The sequence below is a fragment of the Triplophysa rosa genome, linkage group LG8 (assembly GCF_024868665.1).
Source record: "Triplophysa rosa linkage group LG8, Trosa_1v2, whole genome shotgun sequence".
Classification (NCBI taxonomy): Eukaryota; Metazoa; Chordata; class Actinopteri; order Cypriniformes; family Nemacheilidae; genus Triplophysa; species Triplophysa rosa.
This window is the reverse complement of record NC_079897.1, coordinates 25,846,245-25,868,978: the sequence shown is the minus strand read 5'-3', so window position 1 is coordinate 25,868,978 and position 22,734 is coordinate 25,846,245. Positions and strand designations below refer to the sequence as shown.

Below are 22,734 nucleotides of genomic sequence, written 5' to 3'. Positions count from 1 at the left end.
TGCAAATTCAAACGGGGAGGGCGAGATCCCGAAAGACGAAACCGTTTTTTGCCCGTGCATCAGCACACAACTCAGGCCAAGACAAGAGAGAAGAGGCAGGCAGTAAATCCATTGGAGTTCACTGATAGCGTTGTTTGCACAGCCCAGTCGCCTCCTTTGATCAAATCGCCGGGGGAGTGGGGGTCGTGTGTCGCTGCCAAAGGTCGGCTATATATTACGCTCCTAAAAGTGATTACTGAAATTCTTAACTGAAAACATTCTGCTGCCAGGGTGTGCCTGAAGCCCCTGCAGCGGCGTCTGGCCCGCTCGGGGGCCTCTCTCCTGCTTTGTCCAGCAAAGAAATCGTCTCTCTGGTGTGTTTCCTATCATGGGAGGAGGGCCTAAGAGAGCCCCGCTTGGAAACATGCTATCCAATTGCAGCAGCAGTGGGCGAAACCCGCAGCTAAAGCTTTAGAGTCAGGAAATATAAATGTGCGCTGCACTTCAAAGGGAGGAACGGCAAATTAAGCCGAGTCTTGAAACAAGACAATAAGTGACCTCGCATCCAAAACAGCATAAACGATGTCTGGTTTGTGTTCACCTCCATGCCCCGGCTTGGACACACCAAGAAACGAGTCTTATGTTGTAGGTATTGTTTTAGATAAATGCTCAGTGAATTGTTTTAAGTGGAAACAAAGAAAATGATAAGCTCAGTTAAAGGGGCAGTGCACCACAAAAATAAACATAAAAAATCCTTTCAATGATGTTGCCATATTTCATTCTGAACCTGTATTACTTACTGTATGTGAAACACAAAAGTAGAAATTAGAATGTTGACCCTGGCCTTTTTACCCATAGCATGAAAGTGAACGGAGACCAATGTTGTCAGGCACTGAAATTCATCTCCTTTTGTGTGCACAGAAGAAAGTCAAGGTTGGAAACAGAGAGTGAGCAAATGATGACTTTTTTGTGTAAGTATTGCCTGCCACCTTTTAGTAAGAAGTGGACCAAAGCCTACCTGGCACCTGTAAGGGAATGGAAAACCTGTGTTCTTTTCCGAGGAATGGTTAGTGATGCACGCTCCACGCTCCGGCCTTCAAGTTTGGAAATCCCCCAAAAAACTACGATCCAACTTCATATGTTTCAATTATACTGGGCTCTGCTTGTAATACAACAAATAAATCTGCACTTCCACAACATTCCTTCCATAGCTGCTGAAGATTTCAAATGTTGCCGTTGTGGGATAAACAAGAGAAATGTGAAGTCATGCTCAATGAAACTTAAAACACATTTGCTGATCATTACCTAAGATTGCTTTGTGTTAACTTTGGCAGACCTCGGCTTGGCTATTAAATTAAAAGGGATGATGTATTTCCTCTTATTTGTTATTTGCAATGAGCTACTGAGAGAAGAAATGAGCGGGAGAGGGAAACAGATAGAGAGGCAAGAGAGAGAGAGCAAGAATGATGCCTGTTTGACCGGCAGGCACATGCCAGAAATAACAGAGTGGATCTCGCTCTAGAGTCTCATTAGCTGGTGGAAAACAGTTCCCAGGAGGCACAATGGGGTGTAAATACATTTAAAACTTCTCAGAGCTGAGGCAGCCTCTGCCAATTTTTCCTTGCTCATTTTCAGAGAGGGTGAGTGATGCTTAGCCATACCAATGCAGAGCTGAAGTCCTGTGTCGTAGGTGTCATAAATTCAGGCAGTGGAATTCAAAGTACATTTATTGAGTGTAGCATACACCCTGGGAAAGTTGAAAAAACAATGTACCTTAGAAACCTGATCTATTCTGTATAGCTGTCCTAGAATTGTTTGTTTGCAAAACTAAAAATATATTCCAAATCAGCTTTAGCTTTGACCTTTTCTCTGGTTGTAAACTTTTATTAACCAATGTTATACGATTTGTCATTTTGTTTTAAATCTGTGATAAAATGGCTTATTTTTACAGCTGAGACTCTGTTTCTACTCAAAAATATAAAAAGCAGAGAGGGTTGGGGTTTCATTATTCTGAAATTAAAGTTAAACTATAAATAGTTCTAAATAGGGATTGTTTGAGCGTAATTTTTACAATTTGAACCCGAGTTTGGACATTAATTGAACTGAAATTTGAATAAAATGGATGCAAACAGTTAAGAGAGGGATTGAATTTAACTGAGATGTCTGGTATGTGGTTGAAGTTTTATGAGTGTGACACTTGCAGTTAGAATTTTGATACTATATAGATAAAAATATTAAAGTGAAAGATTAGCTCATTCTTCATTTGAGATAAATGTGACGATGAAAAATGCATGCAACTAAATAGAAGTTTCTAAAAGAAAAATAACATTTTTCACAATGCCAAATGTCATTGCATATTTCCTTTGTATGGGGTGCACGATATTGCTCGATTTTAATTTGTGATTTTGTTTTTAAAAAGTGTTTATAGCTCTGTACACCAACTATCAGAAGGTTACATATCTCCAGCCCAAATTCTGACTGAATTAGCTATTGGCACAGCTGCTGTAGTAAAGTATTGATATTATTTTTCCTGAGCCTTTGACATTCTTAACCAACACAGTCTCAGTGAGGAATTCTAAAAATAGAATCTCCTTTTGTTTTTTAAACATGCTACACACATTTTTCAAACTAATGTTTTAAACTCATGTATGATGATTACCAGTTTTGCAAAGAGGTATGTACTTTTATCAGCCATTTTTATTAGAAAAGTGGCTAGATATTATGCAGGTGAGAGAGGAAACAGTATTGGGTCTCTTGTATTGGTATTCCGGCCAAAGATTTAACTGCAGCATTTAATATTTCACGAATACTTGCAATATGGACAGAATTTATATTCCATCCAAAGTTTGCGTGGAACTTTCTGCACTACAACTCAAACTTTTAAAACAATTAACCATTTTAAATGGACTTATGAAACTAATAATGCTGAACAAAATAAAATATGTACAAACATGATCAAGTTTTATTAGCGGTAACAAAAATACACAATGAAGAGCAAAATCACATCATACAGTTTATACCAATTTATGGTCTGGCTTAACTGTTGGCATAATTTCAATACAAAAACGACAGATACTCTCAGAGTATTCCCAGATGTCGAGCATCATGTAGAATGCTGGGCAAGGAAGGCTCTTATTCTCTGTAGTAACTCCTTTTTGACACTGTCAGGCACGAGGGCTAATAAACAAAAGGAAATTGAATACAATTGTGAGTGATCAACCGCCTGAACAAAGAAAAACATTTGTGTGCTGCATTCATTTTATATGTTTGACAATATGTCAAATAATCGTTTCAACATGATGCCAAGTTAATAGCAGCCTACCTCTTCCTTTGGGGGTAACTCCAGCAACCAAGTCCTCTACAGTTACATTCTCAATTCCTTTCTCCTTAATCACGTCTGCGAAACCAAACAAACAATGCTATTTTACCTTAGAAGAATATGTGAAACTCACAAGAGACTACATTAGTACTCCTACCTTTGCACAATGCTTTTATCTGGTCTCTCCAGCCACACTCAATGAGCTTGGCACGGAGCAACTCCTTTAACCTGAACGAAAATAAAAATTCATGTGATTTACACAGGGCTGAAATTCAACCTATATACACAATATGTGTCTAAAGCCTGTTTTCTACGTAGACAGCCATTTTAGATCATTAGGTTGAGACTAGATGCCTAAAATGTAAGTAGGCTTCTCACAAGGTTCTGAAACACAGCCATAGTAAAATTGCGATGATAAGGACTCACCTCTCCCTCTCACCCATCTCAATTAACTTCTGATTAATGGCAGCCCTCATTTGTGATTCTTTACTCATATTATTCTGAAAATAAAATAAAAACGGTTAAACTTAACGTCAAGCTCGAAATTCCAGTGCCACAAACAATGGGTGTGCCTACCCCTAAAAAACACTATTAAATATCCACGTCTCTCTAATGTACTTTAAATATTAAGAAACACGGCTCATAAATGGCCATGATTCTTCATACTAAATACATTTGGCCAAATAAACAAAACAATACATTATTTTAAATTTCAATCTTGCAGCTGCTGCTCGAGCAACGAGCAAATGTGAGAACGCACTTTACTTAGCAGAAGCATTTAATTAGGTTATCATTGTGATGTGTATATTTTAAAACAAATAAAAGTACCAAACAAAGATGAAAATACGCATAATGTTCTGATCGGCGTGTATCGATTTCGCTCTGCTGTTGTTTTAGCCGGTCGTTCCGCACAGCGTTTAACTTCCCCACAGAAACACGCTTATCGGCCAAAGGTTCCTACATGAGAGTTCCTACGCAAGTGCGTTTGACTTCACGCGGCGCTGCGCAGACTGTTTGGCGTGTGACATCAAAAAGCAGGTCTTACGTTTTTGTTATACATCCGAGGGCATGTATAATAAACCATTTTAACACTTTAAATGCTTTAACACTTTAAAAACTTTAACGTTTTGATGTCTACATTGACGTAATTACGGTGAGAAACACCAAGCACGAGGAGACATTATGGATTGTGGACGTTTTGAGGTAGATAACGTTAACTGTATGCTGCTGCAGATAGTTAAATTATGTCAGAGTATTGTACAAGTATATAAGTTAAACAAGGGCGCTAACACATGCTTGCAATATAACAGAAACGTCTATATAAATTTCACATATCTTCCCTGTTTGTAGGTATCGTGAACCACAAGGTGGCACTGTTGCCTTAGAAATCAGTATGAAATCCACAGGTGCGTTTGGACTTCGTCTTGGAACAGGTGAGTGGTTTAGGTTCAGAAAGCAACGATTGAATGAAATAATAATACTCGGGTACTTATACTCGCATCTTATAACCTTAAACAAAGAACAAAAATGTCAATTCTATTCGAATTTGCAGTAGTAGACGCGATTATGGATGAGATAAAATAACTTTTACATGCATTTATTTAAAAGACACTTTCATCCAAAGTGATCATACAAATGAAAGAGCAATTAATATTTTGTCTATGGATATTGTTAAGAGTCAGCTTTTATGACGTTTTTTCACTGGGGCACGCTAATATTCCCATCACACGTAGTTACGTTTTTTTAATCAGTACTGTATATTTTATTGCCAAAACGTTTTTTGACGTTTATAATTTTTTAACTGTAAATATGTTTTACTAAAAGTTTTAACTTGTAATAGTAGAACTTGGTATAGACCACTTTGCAAGACGTAAAAATCACTTCCGGTTTCAGTTTTTATTGATTTATTATTAGTTTTTTTATCTTACTTTGACTAAGCGTAAAGATATTTGTTTAACATTTTAAATGTGTTATACATATTGGGTTGGTTGTATGTTGTTCAAACGCTTGTGTAACTGAAACAGGAAGTTCTTCTGGACCTTACATCATCTGATGAGGTCTATATTAAAAGTAACCTTTTAATTACATCTTGATGCAGTTCATTTATGTTTCTTAAAACGATTGTGTTATACATTGCTGTTTCTAAATGTATGTGCTTGTCTTACAAATTAAACTTATTTCTGAAATCTGATTGGTTGATTTTAATGATGTCCCAGGGTCAACATGATGTTGTCCTAAGGACATCAACCACTTGGCAAAATCAGGATAGCCCACCAATTACGTATTGGGGGTATATTGTAACAAACTTTCAATCACTGATGTTAATTTGAAAGTTCTAAGACCAAAACTCTTGTGATTGGACAAAAACTATGCATCTAAATTGTACTTTGGAAAGCATGAGCTAATTAATCCATGGGGCTGTCATAAACTGCCAAAAGTATGGCATTGTGCTTTTTTAAGGGGCCTTATAATACTTGATTTGAAGACCCCATGACAGCTATTACCATGGATTTGCTTATCTGTAGTTTAATTAAACACTCTGCTGAGCTCCTGGATGCCTTGTTGTTTTTAATTGCCTACTGTTTGAGTTCTAAACTTCACACAATCCCTGTGGTGAAAGGCCTATGTTGTCTCATGCTCAAAGCAATACAAAAATTTCAAATACATTTTTCTATTAGAATATATAATTATGAAAACTTTGTATTTGTGTGTTGAGTTACATATGTTTGTTAAAGTCAAGAACGGTGGTCATGAGATGGAAGGATGGGCAAGCGTTCAAGTGGAAACGTCTTGTTCTGACAGAGGGATTGATGGCTTACGGTGTCTATTATTGAGTGTCTCTTCTAAATGAGTGAGAAAAGTACGAGAAGATTGATCTTATTCACCTGTGAAATCCAGAAACCGCTCGGAAATTGACAGTCCAAGACATTTCTGGAGTGTGCTGCCTGTATAGTCTCTCCGGCAAACTTTTGTGCAATTACAAGTTATGAACTGTTGAAATATGATGTGTTTAATGTTGACGTCGAACATAATCTGCCAGTGTTTTTAATGCTTGAAGATTTATAATTATCTATCACAGTTTTGTAAGTGATGGGAGGAGAGTAGTCATAACGTCCTCATTTTTCTGCCGCCATTTTTTTCATCTGCTAACCATTACCAGTGAAGTGTGCAGATGCTAAGACAAGCCGAGGAATTCATTGAGATCTCTAATGGAGATTCTTAATGGATGAACAGCGACAGCCTCATCAGTCGCTGCTATTCTGAGATTTGTCTGAATAAACAGCTTCAAACCACTGAAAACTCAATGGCTTTAATGGGTTGATGGAAGAACATGTATAAAAATTAAGCCCCTGGAAATGGCAAACTGGTGGTAGCACTTTTTTGAGTGGTTAGAGAGATCGTTTATTACGTTTTTATCGTTTCAAGAAGTTTCTCCAGGCTGTGATTGTGTTTATAGAAGGGTGTCGCGGTGATTCACAGTTTCTCTTCACTGCAGATCTAGCACTTACAGTACATTACTAATGCCTGGCAACTTCACGGCCGCCATTTGATTCTACAAGAACCAGTGCCATTTGCCTTTGTTGTATAATTAAGACGTCACAGAGGAAATCGCGATCTGGCTTGGCATTATTTATAGAACCATTATATGGTGACTAATGCTGTTTAAGGGCATCAGATGTTAATGGGAACGTTCTGCTTTTTAGGTTTTAATGTTCGTTGTTTTGTCTCTGAGTTCAGCGTGCACAGACTGGGAAATGTAATGTCAACTTTTTCTGCATATTTTCTTGGGGTGTATTTCGTAGTCTGACTCACTTGGACCTTGTCAGTATGTTACCGCAAATATTGTTAGCTCTTGTATGGCAAATGACTTGCAATTGGTATTTTACTTGGCTTTGAATACAAGCATGCACTAAATCATAATCTGACTAAATGTAAATTGAATAATATTCACACATTGACACCATCTTCTGGAACAACCTTGAAGTTGGTGTCATTCATCAAGGTGTAATGACTATTTAAAGCAGGATTGCAATCTCAGTAGCTCTATTTCTAAAAGGTCCAAACCTGCACCATACGCTTATAATATGGCACTTAAAGCAGGTGTAAACGTTTCCTAATCAATACTGCACATAAAATGAGCTATTTCCTGCCAGATATCACTGAAAGGAGTGTCCTGAGAAATCGCATGTCTGTGAAAGCTATGCTCTCACGTAAACATGAGGCAGTTATTGTTATCCATTTTGCATTTAAAATGAGCTATGTATTTGACAGGAGTTTTCAAGCAACATATAAATGGGTCCTGCACCAAACAAACAACTGCTACTGACATGAATGGAAATGCTATTTAATATATTTCATATATAGCTCTTTAATGTATTTAACATAGACTTTTAGACTACCATAGTAGGAAAAATGTGTTTGTTCTGTTGAACACAAAAGAAGATATTTTGAAGAATGTAGGAACGCAAACAGTTCTGGGGCACGTTTGACTACCATTGTAATTTTTCCTACTATGGGAGTCAATGGTGGGCAAGAACTGTTTGGTTACAAGTAGGGATGCAACGATATGTAAATTTTGGCCTATAACGATAACCAATAATTCTTGAACACTGGAAGCTGATAACGGATATATTGGCCGATAAACAGTATCTAAATATTAATATAACATTTTCTGAGATTGAAAATTATTTCCCCCCCTGAAAATCATGTACTAAGCCTACTTTACACTAATTAAAGAATCTTTAACTTTTAAACCTTTCTGGTATAATGTCTATTTAATAAACAAATTAAAGATGTTCTTCCAGAGCAACCCATAAAGGTGTTCTCAATAGCCAGAAGTCTAACAGTACTCAAAAATGCATTCAGACAGCAGTCGGCTTCAAACAATATGCTTTTGCTTGAATATCATTTAGTATAATTATAATTCACACATTCATAAATATCTACATACTACATCAACAATGTTTTGCTAATAACAGTAAGTGAATGATCATGACGGAAAGACAGTACTACTGTATTTCTACTGTGAGCAGCGTGCAGCTGAAGGGGTTCAACCAGAGGAAATGATTCATCATTTATCTGCTATAATATATCTAAATTTTATTATACCGATACCGATATGGCTGATCATTTATTGTCCATCCTTAGTTACAAGCATTCTTCCAAATATCTTTCTCTGTGTTCATCAGATCAAACTCGGGATAGGTAAGTATTGACAGTATTTTTTATTTTTGGGTGAACTGTCCCTTTAAGTATTGTTACTTGTTTATGTAAGTATTTTAATGCAGCTGTGGCAGCTCTTGTCCCTGTATCTGCACGTTTCGGGTTGCATGTGTTTGTCAGATTCAACCCACTGAAATAAATTATCCTCAAGTCTTTTTGCCTGTGCTCATTAACTGATGTTGTTGGAGAGACGTCCTCTAGAGAGCAAGAGAGATCACGAGAGATCTGAGGATCAGGAGAGAAAGACCAAAGATTAATGGGCTCAGGTGGGAACACTTACTGTAAGTGCTGTGAATGTGTCCTGCTCATCAACGGCACGCGTTCGCTCCAGCTTTAATCCGTGATGAACTGGTTTGGTGCAGATTCGCTTGGTGAGGTGCGGAGCATGCAGTGGCATTAATTTCCTGATTAGAAGCTGCTGTGGAAAATGGTGATTGTGCCATTGATTAAATCTTGTGTAAGGTGCCAAAGAAAAACGTTGCAAGTACATTCCTCCGGGGAAGCCGTACGGTGCTCGTGCCTGGCATCAGGACCGTCACTGACCGCCAATTCCTGGGGTTCATTAACGGGGAATCAGCATGGGTTCCATATCCTGCTACTCCAGTGTAACACTTATCCCATAATATCCCCATCTGCTTGACCTAAACATTAGCACGACACGTTAGATATGCTTTTGCACTCCCTCGTGTGCTTTACTACTATACCTAGCAACTAATCTCAACGCCACAAATGGGTTTCCCTCAGTGACCACCTGAGGTGAGTTGCTTGCCTAAATTTGTATCATTGCTTTGATTCTGCAGTGCTCGGCCACCCGCAGCTCAACAATGTTGTTGTATGCTTAACGAAGTAAGCCAGCGTTGCATTTGAAATGAGGGACTCTGTTGGGTTGATAGAAATGCTGCAAATAAATCAATAGGCAAATATTGGTGCAGAAGAGAGGAAATTTATGAGGGCAGCATCCACCCTGGTATTTAATCACCAGAAGGGCTGATTTAAAGCTTCAGCAACACTGCTTTAGGGCATAAATATAGAAGATGTACGATAAATTGAGGTGAGAACTCTTTTAGGTCTGCTGTATGTGTGTTTTCACTGACAATATCAGTCAGTAGTCAGTAGTCTCGGTATCTTGTGGGTGCAGTAAGCTTATTTTTAGTATTTTAATATTTCTGTTCTACATATTAACATATTTCAATATACTTACTTCTCGTCTCAATTTTTCAAATGTAGCAATATAAAGGTGTAGTGTTTTGTACCTTTTTAAGCCCGAGAGCATCAGACTTGAAAAACGCGACCAGTATTTTACTTAAAGGTCTAGTTTGTGAAATTTAGCGGCATCTAGCGGTGAGGTTGCGAATTTCAATCAATGGCTCAGTCCACCACTCACCCCTCCCTTTCGAAGCACTACGGTAGCTGACACAGGACGAAGATGTCATCACATTTCACTTCTTTTAGGACTTTGCTGTTGTCTTTTTTAAAACCCTTGTCAATTTAGTTTCCTGAAGGAACGATTTCGTTTGTATAGTAAAACGACAATAATTACACTAACAATAATTGTAATGACTCTCCCATCATTTGATGAGGCCTAACTAACCACAGCTTGGCACTCGGTTGCCAAACTTCTGGCAAGTAGATAAGAACAGTTGAACGTTGGATGAGATTTTTGGGTGTAAGTAAATATGTGGATGAATAAAAATGTATACACATTCCATCTATATTTTTACTGTATGAGACACACACATACAGCTGTGGAAAAAATGAAGAGACCATTTCAAAATCATTTTTAATTTTTTTCTGATTTACTGATTAGTATTTACAGATATGTGATTAGGTAAAATTATATTTTTTGTTCCATTCTGTGAACTTTTAGCAACATTTCTACCAAATTCTAAATCAAAACTCTCTGCATTTATTTGCAACCAATTAAAACTGGAGAAACCGGTGAAAATAACAAAAAAAGAAGCTCTGTATATTTATGTCACTCCTGGGGTTTAGTTTTGTTGAAATTCTACATATACTGGACTGGAGTGGACACAATACATCTAGAAATGCTGATTCAATTAATATTGATATTTGTTTTAAGGTACTCGCTTGCCAAATTTAAATATATCTTCACAAGTCTGAATTCAGGTTTCTACTTTTCCTGTCAACTTAAAAGGGTAGAAAGTTGGGGTGACCAAATGACAGATTCATTTTCATTTTTGAGCGACCTGTCAAAATGTGACACTCAGCTGAGAGTGAATAACCATGCTTTCAGCTCATGATCTTTCAGGTTAGTGGTTCTACGGCTTCAATCTAAGAAGCATCAGCCTCTTCAAACAGCACTAGCCGTTTACCCTATCCATACCAGCTTGATCTTCAGACCAACCAGTTTAAACCAGGCTCATTACCAATGGTTTATTGATGATCTTCTTTGGTCACTATTTGGAGAAGCTTTATTGCTGCCACAATGATTTATCTCAGGTGTAGGGCTGTGACGATATATATTGATTCACACTAATTATACCCGTCTAGGTCGATTTTAAAATCAATTCTGTGTTTTATGGACAGCTCTTCCGTGAACTACTGCTCTTTGATCAGTAGGAAGTACTGCTCCATCTAAAATCACTATGAGATTTAATCGTTTATAATGTGCATTTGAAAAAGCAACACTTGTCAAACATCATCATTATAAATATACTTTATTATCATGAAAATACCTGAAAAGGTTTGAAGAACAGCGATAGAATATTACCATTGGCATTTCCTTGAACTACGTTTGTAAATCGTTCTTCTTGCAGGTAACATTAACTGGCAAAAAGTAACTTTACCTCAAGAATTCTTTATGTACAATAAAATCAAAGAAGTGTCTTTAAAGTGTTTACTCCAAAGGTTTATGACAGGCAATGACAACTAGGCGTCAGTGTCCACGCGCGTGTTGCTTGTGTAACAAAGACAGAAGCTGAAGAAGAAGCAGCTCGTTTGAGAAGCATTAGCAGTGATAGCGGCAAGTAAACCGTCACTTTGTTGCAGCTTGAGATGTTAAATACAGAAGAACAAATAATTCACTTAGATAACTCATTCGGAAATGCGTTGGAGTAAACATGACACTATCAGAGTTTTTTGACCTGAGGGAGGGCTTCAAACAGACCAATCACAACGCTTGTGACAAATTGTGAGTTGTGACCAATCACTTTTAGTTGACACGTTGTTACATTTTTGGAGAGATGCACGTCTGGCTATGCAGAGCTCGCACAGCCTACGGCGTAGCTATGACCTTCTTGGATGTTTCAGAAATAAAGCTAAATGTTTCCAAGCAGCATGTTTACCTAGAAGTGGGTTGATTATTAGTAGTATGGGTAATATTAATTGTATTAGGAGTATGACATAATTCTTAAAGCACTGGTGCTACAGAGGTTTAACATTTTGTAGAACAGGCCAAACAGTTGTAGCACAAGTATAAAATGTCTGCTGTCATCTTTAAAAAAACACAATCGCAGTTTATCACACGAATAGGCAGGTAACTGACAAATGAAATTAATGTTACAGATGGATAAATTAGGGCCGTATAACTATTAGTTTACCTAAATTAGTTTTCATTTTTCTAAATTCTGTACTATACAAAGTAATATATTTGTGCACATAAAAATACAGTAGTATACAATACTATAGACCCCTTTTGAGCTGACGTCACGATTACGTCACGGCATTAGCTGGAGGCAAAACAAGGGGAAAACTGGAGGCGGCCAATACAAATCAGCACAGAGTCGGCCACATAAGGAGTTTAAAATCATCTTTCTGTGTTTTTGAGTGCCAGAATCGACAGAGTGAAGGCTCTAATCTGACATAACACATACCAGCTGCCATTGCCATAAAAAACGACGAAAGTTGTAGTTAAACACAATAAAACTAGCGGACTTCACAGAAATGATCATCAAAGATGCTTGCATTTACAGCACCCCCTTTATATCACTTAATAAACTATTGTTTTTTGTTGGTATGGATTATAGTTTGGGTATGTGTTTAAAATAAAAACCTCTCATGTGTCCCCACCTAATCAGGACCCGGGGAACAAGTTTAGTTATTTTTCACGTAACGTTAACCCAGGGGTCGGCAACCTTTGTGACCAAAAGAGCCATTTTGAGCCCTCTCCCACCAAATACAATTTGTCTGGAGCCGCAAAATATATGTAACCTTTAAATTACTATAACGCAGGTTGTTATGCATGTAAGGTAGTAGTTACCCAGTTGCACCACTAGGTGGCTATGTTGTGCGATTTTTATTGTATTTAGATGTTATCAGTTTATACATTTTTGTCCCTGGCAATAAGTGGGAGAGTGTTGCAATAGTAGAGTAGCGTCGCGGTGTTGCACGTGTTGCTTTGGTTAGACTTCAGCTTTTTTTCGGTGAACTTTTGTTTTGGCTTTTGTTTTTGCGGCAGCCACAAGAGACCGTCTTACCGCATACGGACATCATGCGTAAACATTATGAGAAGCGCGCTAGCCAGACAGGATTTAAACTATGCCAGCTAAAGACCTAAAGGTTTGGTTTAAAGTCGAAAAACGTACCAAGCAGAATGTTTTCTCACCGTTCCATTTCTAACACACGCATACCGTGTTTGACGCTGTCTCACATCTGTCAAAGCAGAAATAAAGCCGGTGTTCTGCCAATTTATGCTACCCATAAATTTGTGCTACCCTCGTGTTGTGATTGGGTTGGGGGAGGGGTTATTTAGGTGTAAGGGTTGGGTTGGGGGAGGGGTTAGTCCTGTTTTGTATAGAGGTAGCAAAATTTGATAGGGATGCATAAATTGGCAGAACACCGGTCGCGCTCATACAGTATGTACATTGCATGCACTTATTTCGTCTATTCGAAGAAGAAATCAGGACAGAAGTGGTCAAAAGTGGATAAAATAGACGGATTACAGCACTAGGTTTACCGCCGTAAACTAGTGCTTATGCGCGAGGCACTGCAGATGTGCACGAACGTTGAAACCCTTTCGTCTAGCGCGTGTTTACACAGAAAAACTGTGGGAAAGTAGCAACACGGGATGGGAAATCACGTTGTCTATGAATGGCGGGGCCGGTCACTTTAGCTCACAGCACGCACATACTTTGTGCAGTTATCCGCGTGTTCTGTACAGTAATGAAAACAGGTCGCACCACAACAAAATGTGCACTCACACAAATGCTCCCACATATATATTTTAAGGTCGCACAGGTTAAATTTAGGGAGCATATGCGACTAAAATGGACTCAATTTCGAGCCCAGCACTCATTCATGCCAATTGCGTAAGGAAATTGTGTTCTCACGAGACCAGTCGGATCTCGTGAGATCTCGTCACACCCCTACTGAACAGCCCTGCATATGGAAGTTTGTGAATGGAGCCAGCTGCTGTTCCTGGTCCAAATCCACTTTCTATTTATGTCTTTTATATCGGAAACATAGAGGATTTCATTTTGGGGTGAACTACCTTTAAGAACGAAAAGGTTGTGTACTTGTCATTAATTCATGTGTAGTTGGCCGTTGTTAAGGCTATACATTCAGTGCAATATGGCCAATATTTGTTTTACCTTCTTGCATTTGTTCTTAATGACCAGAAAGTGCTAGTCATTCACCTTTGGTGATAAAACGAACATACATTCAATAGTGTTTACACAAGGTTCCTGATGTAAGGCCTAATATAGACATATACTGTAGATCACATATGTGACCTTGGACAACAAAACCAGTCTTATGGGTCAATTTTTCGATATTGAGATTTTTACATAATCTGAAATCTGAATAAATAAACTTTCTATAGATATATGAGTTGTTAGAATAGGACAATATCTGGATTAGATACAACCGTTTAAAACTCAGGAATCTGAGAGCGCAAAAAAATCAAAATATTGAGAAAATCGCCTTTGAAATTGTTAATCAAGGGGCACTGTGGCAGACCATCCAATCACAAAAATAAAGTTTTTATATATTTAAGGTAGGACATTTACTAAATATCTTCATGGAACATGATCTTTACTTAATATCCTAATGATTTTTGGCATAAAAGAAAAATCGATAATTTTGACCCACACAATGTATTTTTGTCTTTTACTAAAAATTTCCCCGTGCTACTTAAGACTGGTTTTGTGATCCAGGGTCACATATGTGGTCTGAAATGTACTGTTTAATAGTGGAATGAACCCCTTATATTAAATTCACCCTCTAAATAAATGTTTTCTGTGGCCGACTCATTCTTCAGATGCACTGCTCGCTTAGTGGCACCAATTTATGGTCGTGGCTCATTGCCTCAGCTTTGGCATTGACTTGATTTGTCTCTTACTTGCCGAAGACCAATTTTCACAGCACAATGTTGTATGACCTTGCAAGTTACATTTCACATAAAGCATCTGTCAAAAAATAAAAGATGTTAGCAGAGTAAACGTAAACCATTCCATTTGAGGGAGGTAATACTTTATCAGGCAATTGCTGTATAGTGCAGCTCTTCTATGGATGTGCTTTTGGACTGTAATTCAATCTGATCTTGTAATGAAAGATTGAATATACATTGAAATCATTCAGTTTTATGTACAACAGAATTACTTTTAGGGATTCGATCCAATGATAGAGCCCGTTCATAATTAAGGGTGAAGTCTGTGTAATTTTTCTCCTGCCACATTAATATTCAGAGATGGTTTGTGTGTGTGTTTATTAAGAATTATGAAAGAACAAATCACACTTGTTTCTAGTATTCCGTATTCAGATTTGCCAAGATACCAAAGTATCTTGATTTTAATATGAATTTTGTTCAATCGGGTTTTAACAAGAATGTATTCATGGAATATTTCCAAGTCTGTGTACATTCATTTCATAGCTCAACATTCTTACTGTATTCCAACAACTGTCTGATTTGGAATTGTAGGTGAAGAATCGGAGACAAAGTTGATACATAAAGTGAAAGCTGCTGTATGAAAGCGCAATATCCAAACAATAAAACTGGTATGTTTGTCATCCAATTTCATGTGTTTGCCAATTTTGCAATTTTGTTTGGTTGCATTAGTGGTGTAGAAAGTGCACCTTTTCTTACATTTAGATTAGAGACCTGAGTCCCATTTTGTGCACCACTTCCCAAGAAACACAAAATCAGTGTATTTATTTCAAAACGCAATGTCGCAGGCCTTCAACCGTACATTTTCTGCTGGTTTTCTCTTTCCTTTGTAATACTTTCTTAAAGTTTTTAAATAGCCTGTGTAGTGTACAGCCAGACACAATCTTTCAAGAAGCAGACATCACCCAGAGTGAGGGATTTACCCCACTGACTGATGGTGTCAGTATCTCTATGCCCATGGGGACTGAATGTCAAACTCAGAAAGGCTGTACCCTTCCGCTCAAAATATCACTGGCAGAAAGTGATTAATAACCACTGGGCCATTAAAAGTCGAAGGACTCATATGTGTAATCACTCTTTTCTATATCTAACTTTCTTTATGTGATGAGTCACAATTAAAAACTCAATATAAAACATTGACAAAGTTGTTTTTCAGAATATTATACAAACATTTTTTAGTCTCTGCTTGGTTTCAGCATCATAATGTAAAGCACTGTAATTACATGCTATTCTCATGCAACGGTGAAATGCACTCTGACTGCTTGGTAATTGTGTATTGTTTTACACTCTTTGTTCTTGTAGTAGCTTGGACGTCACTTCAAGCGGTTTCAAATCTTATGCCTGACCTTTACTTCTGGTTCATATTTCTGTCACCTCTGCAGATAACAAATGTTATCAAAATGTTTTTATAAAAAGTAATTCCCATTAATGTACTGTAAAAACAGCTTTCCTGTGGCTCAGTGATTGGAGCATGGCGTTAGCAACACCAAGGTCATGGGTTCGATCCAAGGGATTGCATATACTTAGAAACAAATGTATAGTGTAATGCAATGTAAGTCGCTTTGGATAAAAGCATCTGCCAAATTCATAAATGTAAATGGTGCACTTTGGTGGCAGAACAGTGATGAAATACTGTACAAGGTAATACCGTTTTTTTATATATACTTGTACTTTGTTGCTTGTTCGTCACTCAAGTTCCCTTTTTGATGCCTTGTGAGTTCGGACCTAAAAAATGGTGTGTAACATTGAGAAAAAGCAAAGTTACAGCAGAAACGTAGTAACTTTAGGTAACCGAGAGATCAAAATGGGCTAGACTAGGATATAAAATGCAAACATGTATACCTAACGGACTCTATGGTGTAAGCCATGTTTTTTGTCTTTGTGTTAAAATGGTTGAACCTACACTCGGTTTAACTTACATTACTGAATAAATAGAGAGTTAAATACTCACCATAACTTGGAAGTGATGGAAATATGTCGTCCGCACAAGCATTTGAATCCACTGACTAAACCAACGGGTTTTCTCCGGTGCATGCGTAAAGGCTGCAAGTTATAATTACGACAATGCATATTTTCATTTTGGGATAATTATTTTGTTTGTTGAGTTGAGTCAATATTTAATTTTCAGTTTCTACAATTTTTCAAAAGAATGTTTTTTACAGTGTTATGCACGTACGCACGGATGGCCAACAAAACAGACATTTGACTCAGTTTCACTTATGTGTGCGATTCATGTCCGGCATCTTTTAGCGCTGGGACTGCTCCATTTATCAGTTTTAAACGATCTGCAAATCCAGCGTTATATCCACTGTTTATATAATATTCCTCACAAAATGCCGTGAACAAACAAACACAGCTGAGCTTCCGTAACCCAAACGAAGCACATTGATGGGCGTGCTTTTTCTCTCGCTGGTTGACATTTGGGCGTGCTTTTCCGGGAGAATTGTCCAATACGGGACTAAGAAAACCTGTTACGTAACGGAAATTCGTGTTCGAAAAAACTTTCCAAAACTTGTACGAACCCTTGCGGAGTGTAGTGAGCACAGAAACACTACATCAAACGTCCAATTCGTTTTTGACAAGTTGACCATGTTAAGAATGAGACACCAGCACTTTTTAACAGTGTAAAGAAGTCAGAATGCATGAAATAGCATTCTGACTCCCCCCCCCCAAATATCATGTTTTTTCACCAAAACCAAACTGATCATGTGGAGATGATCAGTAAGTTGCATACTCTTTTTTCTTTTTTTGCTTACACTCTCGTGTGCTGTGTTAGCTTTGAAATAGGTCATAATGTACTCTATTAATTCACCCGAATGCTTATTAGTTAAATGACCTCTTTTTGTATTTCACAATAGAAAGTCATGGGAGTTTGGAATTAAATGAGGGCAAGTAAATAATGACAAAAGTTGCATTTTTGGGTGAACTAATCTTTTAACACAGCCACTATACAAATACTCATACTGCAAACGTGTTGATTATAATTCAGCAAGCTTGAAAATTAGTCACATGTTCCTGAGAATTTCATCTAATTAACAGCAAGAGTTTAACATATAAATAGTTATATTTTTGCAGTCAAGGCAGTTTGGTTTGATGCATATAATCCTGTGAGGTCAAATAAAATCTCTTTATGGTTTCCCTTTGTTTAAACATCCTTTGTTTAATAATCCTTTAAGAAACCTATCTTTCTTTCTCATGTTTGTATTTTTTGCATAAAATACACTGTATTTTTTAAGGGAACATTTTGCAGTGTTTGGCTAAATCCATCTGGGGGGCTGTGTGTGTAGCTGACGTTAAATGACTACAAACAAAAGATGGAAAATACAAAAAGACCAATTTAATATCCTTTCACTGTTACCCTCATCAGTGCCTTTTCGTACAGCTCAATATATGAGATATGAAAGAGGAAAGATGCATATTTTTCACGAACACTCTACCATTTCTTTGAACCCCAAATCTGAACTGCAAATCTGTTGCATTCACTTGTAGTGTTGCCATAGTGACCAGATGATGGTTAATGCTAACTTCAAAAGACAGGCTCCACTATGATTTCTCTCTATTTAGACATTATGAAATTCTTTGTAGGTCAGTGTAATTAGTCTTATTTAGTCCTAAACCTAATTATGTTACGTTTCATAGAAATTTGAATTCTACAAAAAAGAAAAACCTCCAAACAAACAAAACACTATGACTCATTGCCTGATACTTTCAAAATATATTGCACAATGTGTTTGTCAGATATGCTGTGCTGTGTATTCTGTTCTGGTTTAAAAATACTTGTTTCCCACTTAAACTCAACCTCGCCACTGCAAACCAACGTGCGCTTAAACATGATTTCCTATTTAAAAAACATCCCTAAAACAACATGCATTTACTTGGGTTAAACTATATGAAATATTATAGATATTTTAATATAATTCTTTTTTTTGACATATAAATCATTATTATTAGTCATCCTTTATGTTTGTCACTGGGTTTTACGAATATCTAAGCAATAAAAAGTATTAAAAAGTGATTGCCAACTTTGACATTACAGTAAACAGTACAGTGTTTTTTCCATTTCCTGAGAAACAGTAAATATGGACATCCGAGGTTTGTTTGTTTTTTACTTTATTTTTAAGCATAAATCTCAAGAAAACCTATTTTCTAATGTGGTTAGAAAAATAATGTCCTTTACGACAAAAGCAAATCTCATCTTACACATTTTTTATTTTTATTAAACTGTCTTGTTGTTTAGATAAGGAAAATATGTTTTTTGTTGTTGTTGCAATAAACCCCATCATATGCTCTTTTATTGTGAAAATGTTGCATTAAGCTCTATTTCAGTATCTTTTCTTCTCTAAGCTTAAATGATACCTGTGTGATATCTGCTACACAGTAGTTCTTAGTTCAAGTTCATTTTTATTTAAAAATGGATGTGACAGTTGCGGACCCACTATCAGCTTTTTCTTCTGCCGCTGGAAAGCTCCTTGTGATATAAAGGCTTGTATTATGGACAGCAGGCTGAAATTGGAAGATAAGGGCTATTTGGAAGAACCTTTGACTGACTGCACCGTTTATAATAAGCCATTCAACAGGCTGAATAGAGCAAGTATACTGAGCTTCTCACTACACACGCTTTGTATTTTCATAAATAAAAAAGGACGCCTTTTTTCTGGTCAACCTAATATTTTACAGCATTAAAATCACCTGCATTAAAGATCGTGTAACATGCTATTGGACGTATGACGTAGTAATTCTGTGCTTGATACACTCCCCCAGCACTCCAACTTGTTTTGGAAAGTTTTTTATCAGTCTATTCCTTTTAATGGGGCAATTCTCCCGGAAAAGCACGCCCAGGGCGAGGCGAAAGAAAGAGACCGCCCACGCGCCAACCAACGAGCAATAGGAAGATCCGCTTATCAAAATTGGCTGCGCTGCTTCAAGATTGGCTGCGCTGTGGGCCTGCAGCTCGTTACTCTTGTGATAGTGAGAGAAGTTGTGTGTTTGTTATATAAACGGTGGATATAACGCTGGATTTGGAGATCGTTTGAAACTGATAGATGGCGCGGTCCCAGCGCTAAAAAATGTCGGACAAGAATCAAACTAAGTCATATGTCTGTGTTTTGTTGGCAATAGGTGCATAGGTGCATAATGTAAAAAACACGAAGGGAACGACATTCAAAATATTAAGGTCATAAATGTACAGTATGCTGCATGGATTAGGGGAATCAGAACCTCCCTGCATTTAAATGTCAGTAAACAAGCCAATATACGGTACAGTGTGTCCTTGTAGATTCCGTTTATGGGTTGTATTATTGCATTAAAAGTTGCTCTTAAAAACTAATAGTGGCTTAATGCTGACAATCAGGCTACTACTGCAGATATCTTGTGATATTTATGGCATAAATCCCACCTGTTTTCCTTTTTAGATTTGCTACCCAGAGGCCACATTACGAGAAAATGTTTTAATAACCTGGTTGAGAAGGAGGAAGCAAACATTAGCCATCTGGAAGCACAATTTAGCATTGAAATGCTTTCATAGTTTCCTGTATTGATTAGTAGTCTGGTAAAAAATTTACATCTGAAGCACAACTTAGCGTTCAATGCTTTCCTCATATAGTTTCCTGTATTGATTAGTAGTCTGGTAAAAAATTACATCTGACGAACACTAGGAATACAAATCAATAATTATTTTTAACATCATAAGGAATTAGAAAAGTACTGTATATATTCAAAGTACAGTACAAGAGCATCACAGAAGTAGACTACAGCCTTGCTTAAACATTATATAAAGCTGTTTATTTTGAAGCCGGTCTGGACAGTTTCACCTCTTGTCGTCATAATCTTCACGGCTCTTATCATTCACAAAATACCACAGTATTGAGCTGGTAATCTTCACGGTTCTTATCATTCACAAAATACCGCAGTATTGAGCTGGTAGCCTGATATGGCACCATAAACACTCAGGACCGGAATCATGTGCAGAGCCTTCTGGCGTTATATTTATTAAACAAACATGACCTACTGTCGCAGTAAATCCAAGCTTAATACTTTAAAATCCAAGCCACCCAGGTCATAATCTATTGGGTCTGGGAGAAGGAATGAGAGTGTAAACCATCCGTTTAAAAAATCTATTTTTTCCATAGTCAGCTACGTAAATGGCAGCAACCTATGCATCTGAGCATATGTGCTTATCTACAGTACAATAACAGATCTGTTACTGTTGTCTACAATACATGTCGTTCTGTTTAGGTACGTGCAAAATAATGTGTACATTTTGGTATACGTGCTACAACGTTGGTGTTTCGTATTATGTAAACCTTCTTGCATTTTTTATTTGTATAGTTGAAATACTTGAAAATACTAGTAATACTTGTAATTGAACACGTGATGCACTTTTGTGAACAACATTTTGTTTCTTTTATGAGATTGTATATTAATTGAATTTTTTACTCTTTTGGGTGATTTAAAATAGCAAATATCTAAAATAGATGATAAGTTACTGTTTATACATCCGAAAAGACATACATTACCTTATACATTCTTGTACATTTTAACCAGGGCTGTCAATTGATTAATCCCGATTAATCGCATCCAGAATAAAAGTTTGTGTTTACATAATATATGTTTGTGTGAGGTGCATATTCATTTTGTATTCCTAAGCACATACATATTTAGGATTTACATGTATTTATTTATATTTACCAATAATTAAAATTATATATAAATGTTTATTATTTTTTAAATTTTATATTTTTCTTAAATATATGCATGTATGTGTATGTTTTTATGAATACAACATAAATATGAACAGTACACAGACATATATTATGTAAACACAAACTTTTATTCTGTATGCGATTAATCGGGATTAATCGTTTGACAGCCCTAATTTTAACCTAATGTTCTAGTACATTGCAATATTTGCAAAACATTTCAATGATGTTTGCTGCTCTTTCCTTGAGTTTTCTAGGTACTCCTATGATCTGTTGTACTGCTTGTCTTGTTTGTCCTTCTGTTCTCAAGTGAGTCATCGTTCTATTGCTCTGCTAATGCTCCATGTGGCTAATGGTGGATATGATACTAACATTTTAAGGTGCGTCAGACCAAAACAAACTAACAAACAGTCCTTTGCCTCTCCGAGGATCCAGAAGAAAGTGTATCTAGATTGTTCTCTCCCCCATGGCTAGTTCATTAAGATGCAGTAAAAGCGATTTTTCCGGGTGTGTGTGTGATACTGATTGGTCTTGAAAGCCAGGGTACCTGCGGACAGACTGAAGACATGCTACAGGGATTGTATCTTTAGTCACGGTTTCTGTACCAATTTGCTACTAATTAAATCACGTACACATTTACCCAGTTAACTCATCACGGGATAGTTTGGAAGACAACTACCTAATATGGTTGATGGAGAGTTTTAATCGATATTTCTTCTGAATAGAAATAATTAATAATGTCTATGAATATGTGAAACGCAGTTATATTGTTGCAGTTATAGTTTTTTTTATGCATTTGGGAGTTGCTTTTATGCATTATACTATACATTTGCTTCTAAATATGTGCAATCCCTTGGATCGAACCCATGGCCTTGGCTTTGCAAACACCATGCTCTAACCACTGAGCTACAGGAAAGCCAGTTTTTAATGAACAAATCGTGATAAAAATTTGACGTCCTATCATGGCTGTCTTGAATTGGAGAGAACAGATAAACAGATGACTGAAAATCCAAACAGATTCCAAACGCTAGACTTTTAATTATGCGTAATAAAAAGCTCAAAGTAAAACTTAAAGATGATCAAAACAACTACATACAGTACATAAACGGTACATAGAGTACATGGAGAAGTTAAGAGAAGCAGGTCAAAACTAAAGATTTGACTAAATAATA

At 37.0% G+C, this 22,734-nt stretch overlaps 1 protein-coding gene and 1 long non-coding RNA gene across 2 annotated transcripts in view; one reads left to right on the top strand and one right to left on the bottom strand.

Moving 5' to 3' along the window:
* Window positions 1-2,925: 2,925 nt before the first annotated feature.
* Window positions 2,926-4,228, bottom strand: eny2 (ENY2 transcription and export complex 2 subunit). The gene is made up of 5 exons (XM_057340575.1): window positions 4,127-4,228; window positions 3,725-3,798; window positions 3,456-3,526; window positions 3,302-3,376; window positions 2,926-3,156 (listed from the first exon to the last, which is right to left on the bottom strand). Exons 2-5 carry the CDS (start codon window positions 3,790-3,792, stop codon window positions 3,083-3,085), a joined length of 288 nt encoding a protein of 95 aa, XP_057196558.1. The 5' UTR covers window positions 3,793-3,798; window positions 4,127-4,228; the 3' UTR covers window positions 2,926-3,082.
* Window positions 4,229-4,320: 92 nt separating this feature from the next.
* LOC130558502 (uncharacterized) overlaps window positions 4,321-22,734 on the top strand; it is a 42,283-nt gene continuing 23,869 nt past the window's right edge. Inside the window, exons 1-2 of the long non-coding RNA XR_008963432.1 lie at window positions 4,321-4,501; window positions 4,649-4,731. This is a non-coding gene — a long non-coding RNA (uncharacterized LOC130558502). The remainder of the gene's footprint in view (window positions 4,502-4,648; window positions 4,732-22,734) is intronic.

What these genes read in the sequence shown, in the direction of transcription:
- eny2 (XM_057340575.1), bottom strand. Translation starts at nt 3,792, where the DNA reads ATGAGTAAAGAATCACAAATGAGGGCTGCCATTAATCAGAAGTTAATT. An exon ending in GAGATGGGTGAGAGGGAGAG is followed by an intron (nt 3,527 to 3,724) that starts GTGAGTCCTTAT and finishes ATTTTCGTTCAG; the next exon opens with GTTAAAGGAGTTGCTCCGTG. An exon ending in GATAAAAGCATTGTGCAAAG is followed by an intron (nt 3,377 to 3,455) that starts GTAGGAGTACTA and finishes TTGGTTTCGCAG; the next exon opens with ACGTGATTAAGGAGAAAGGA.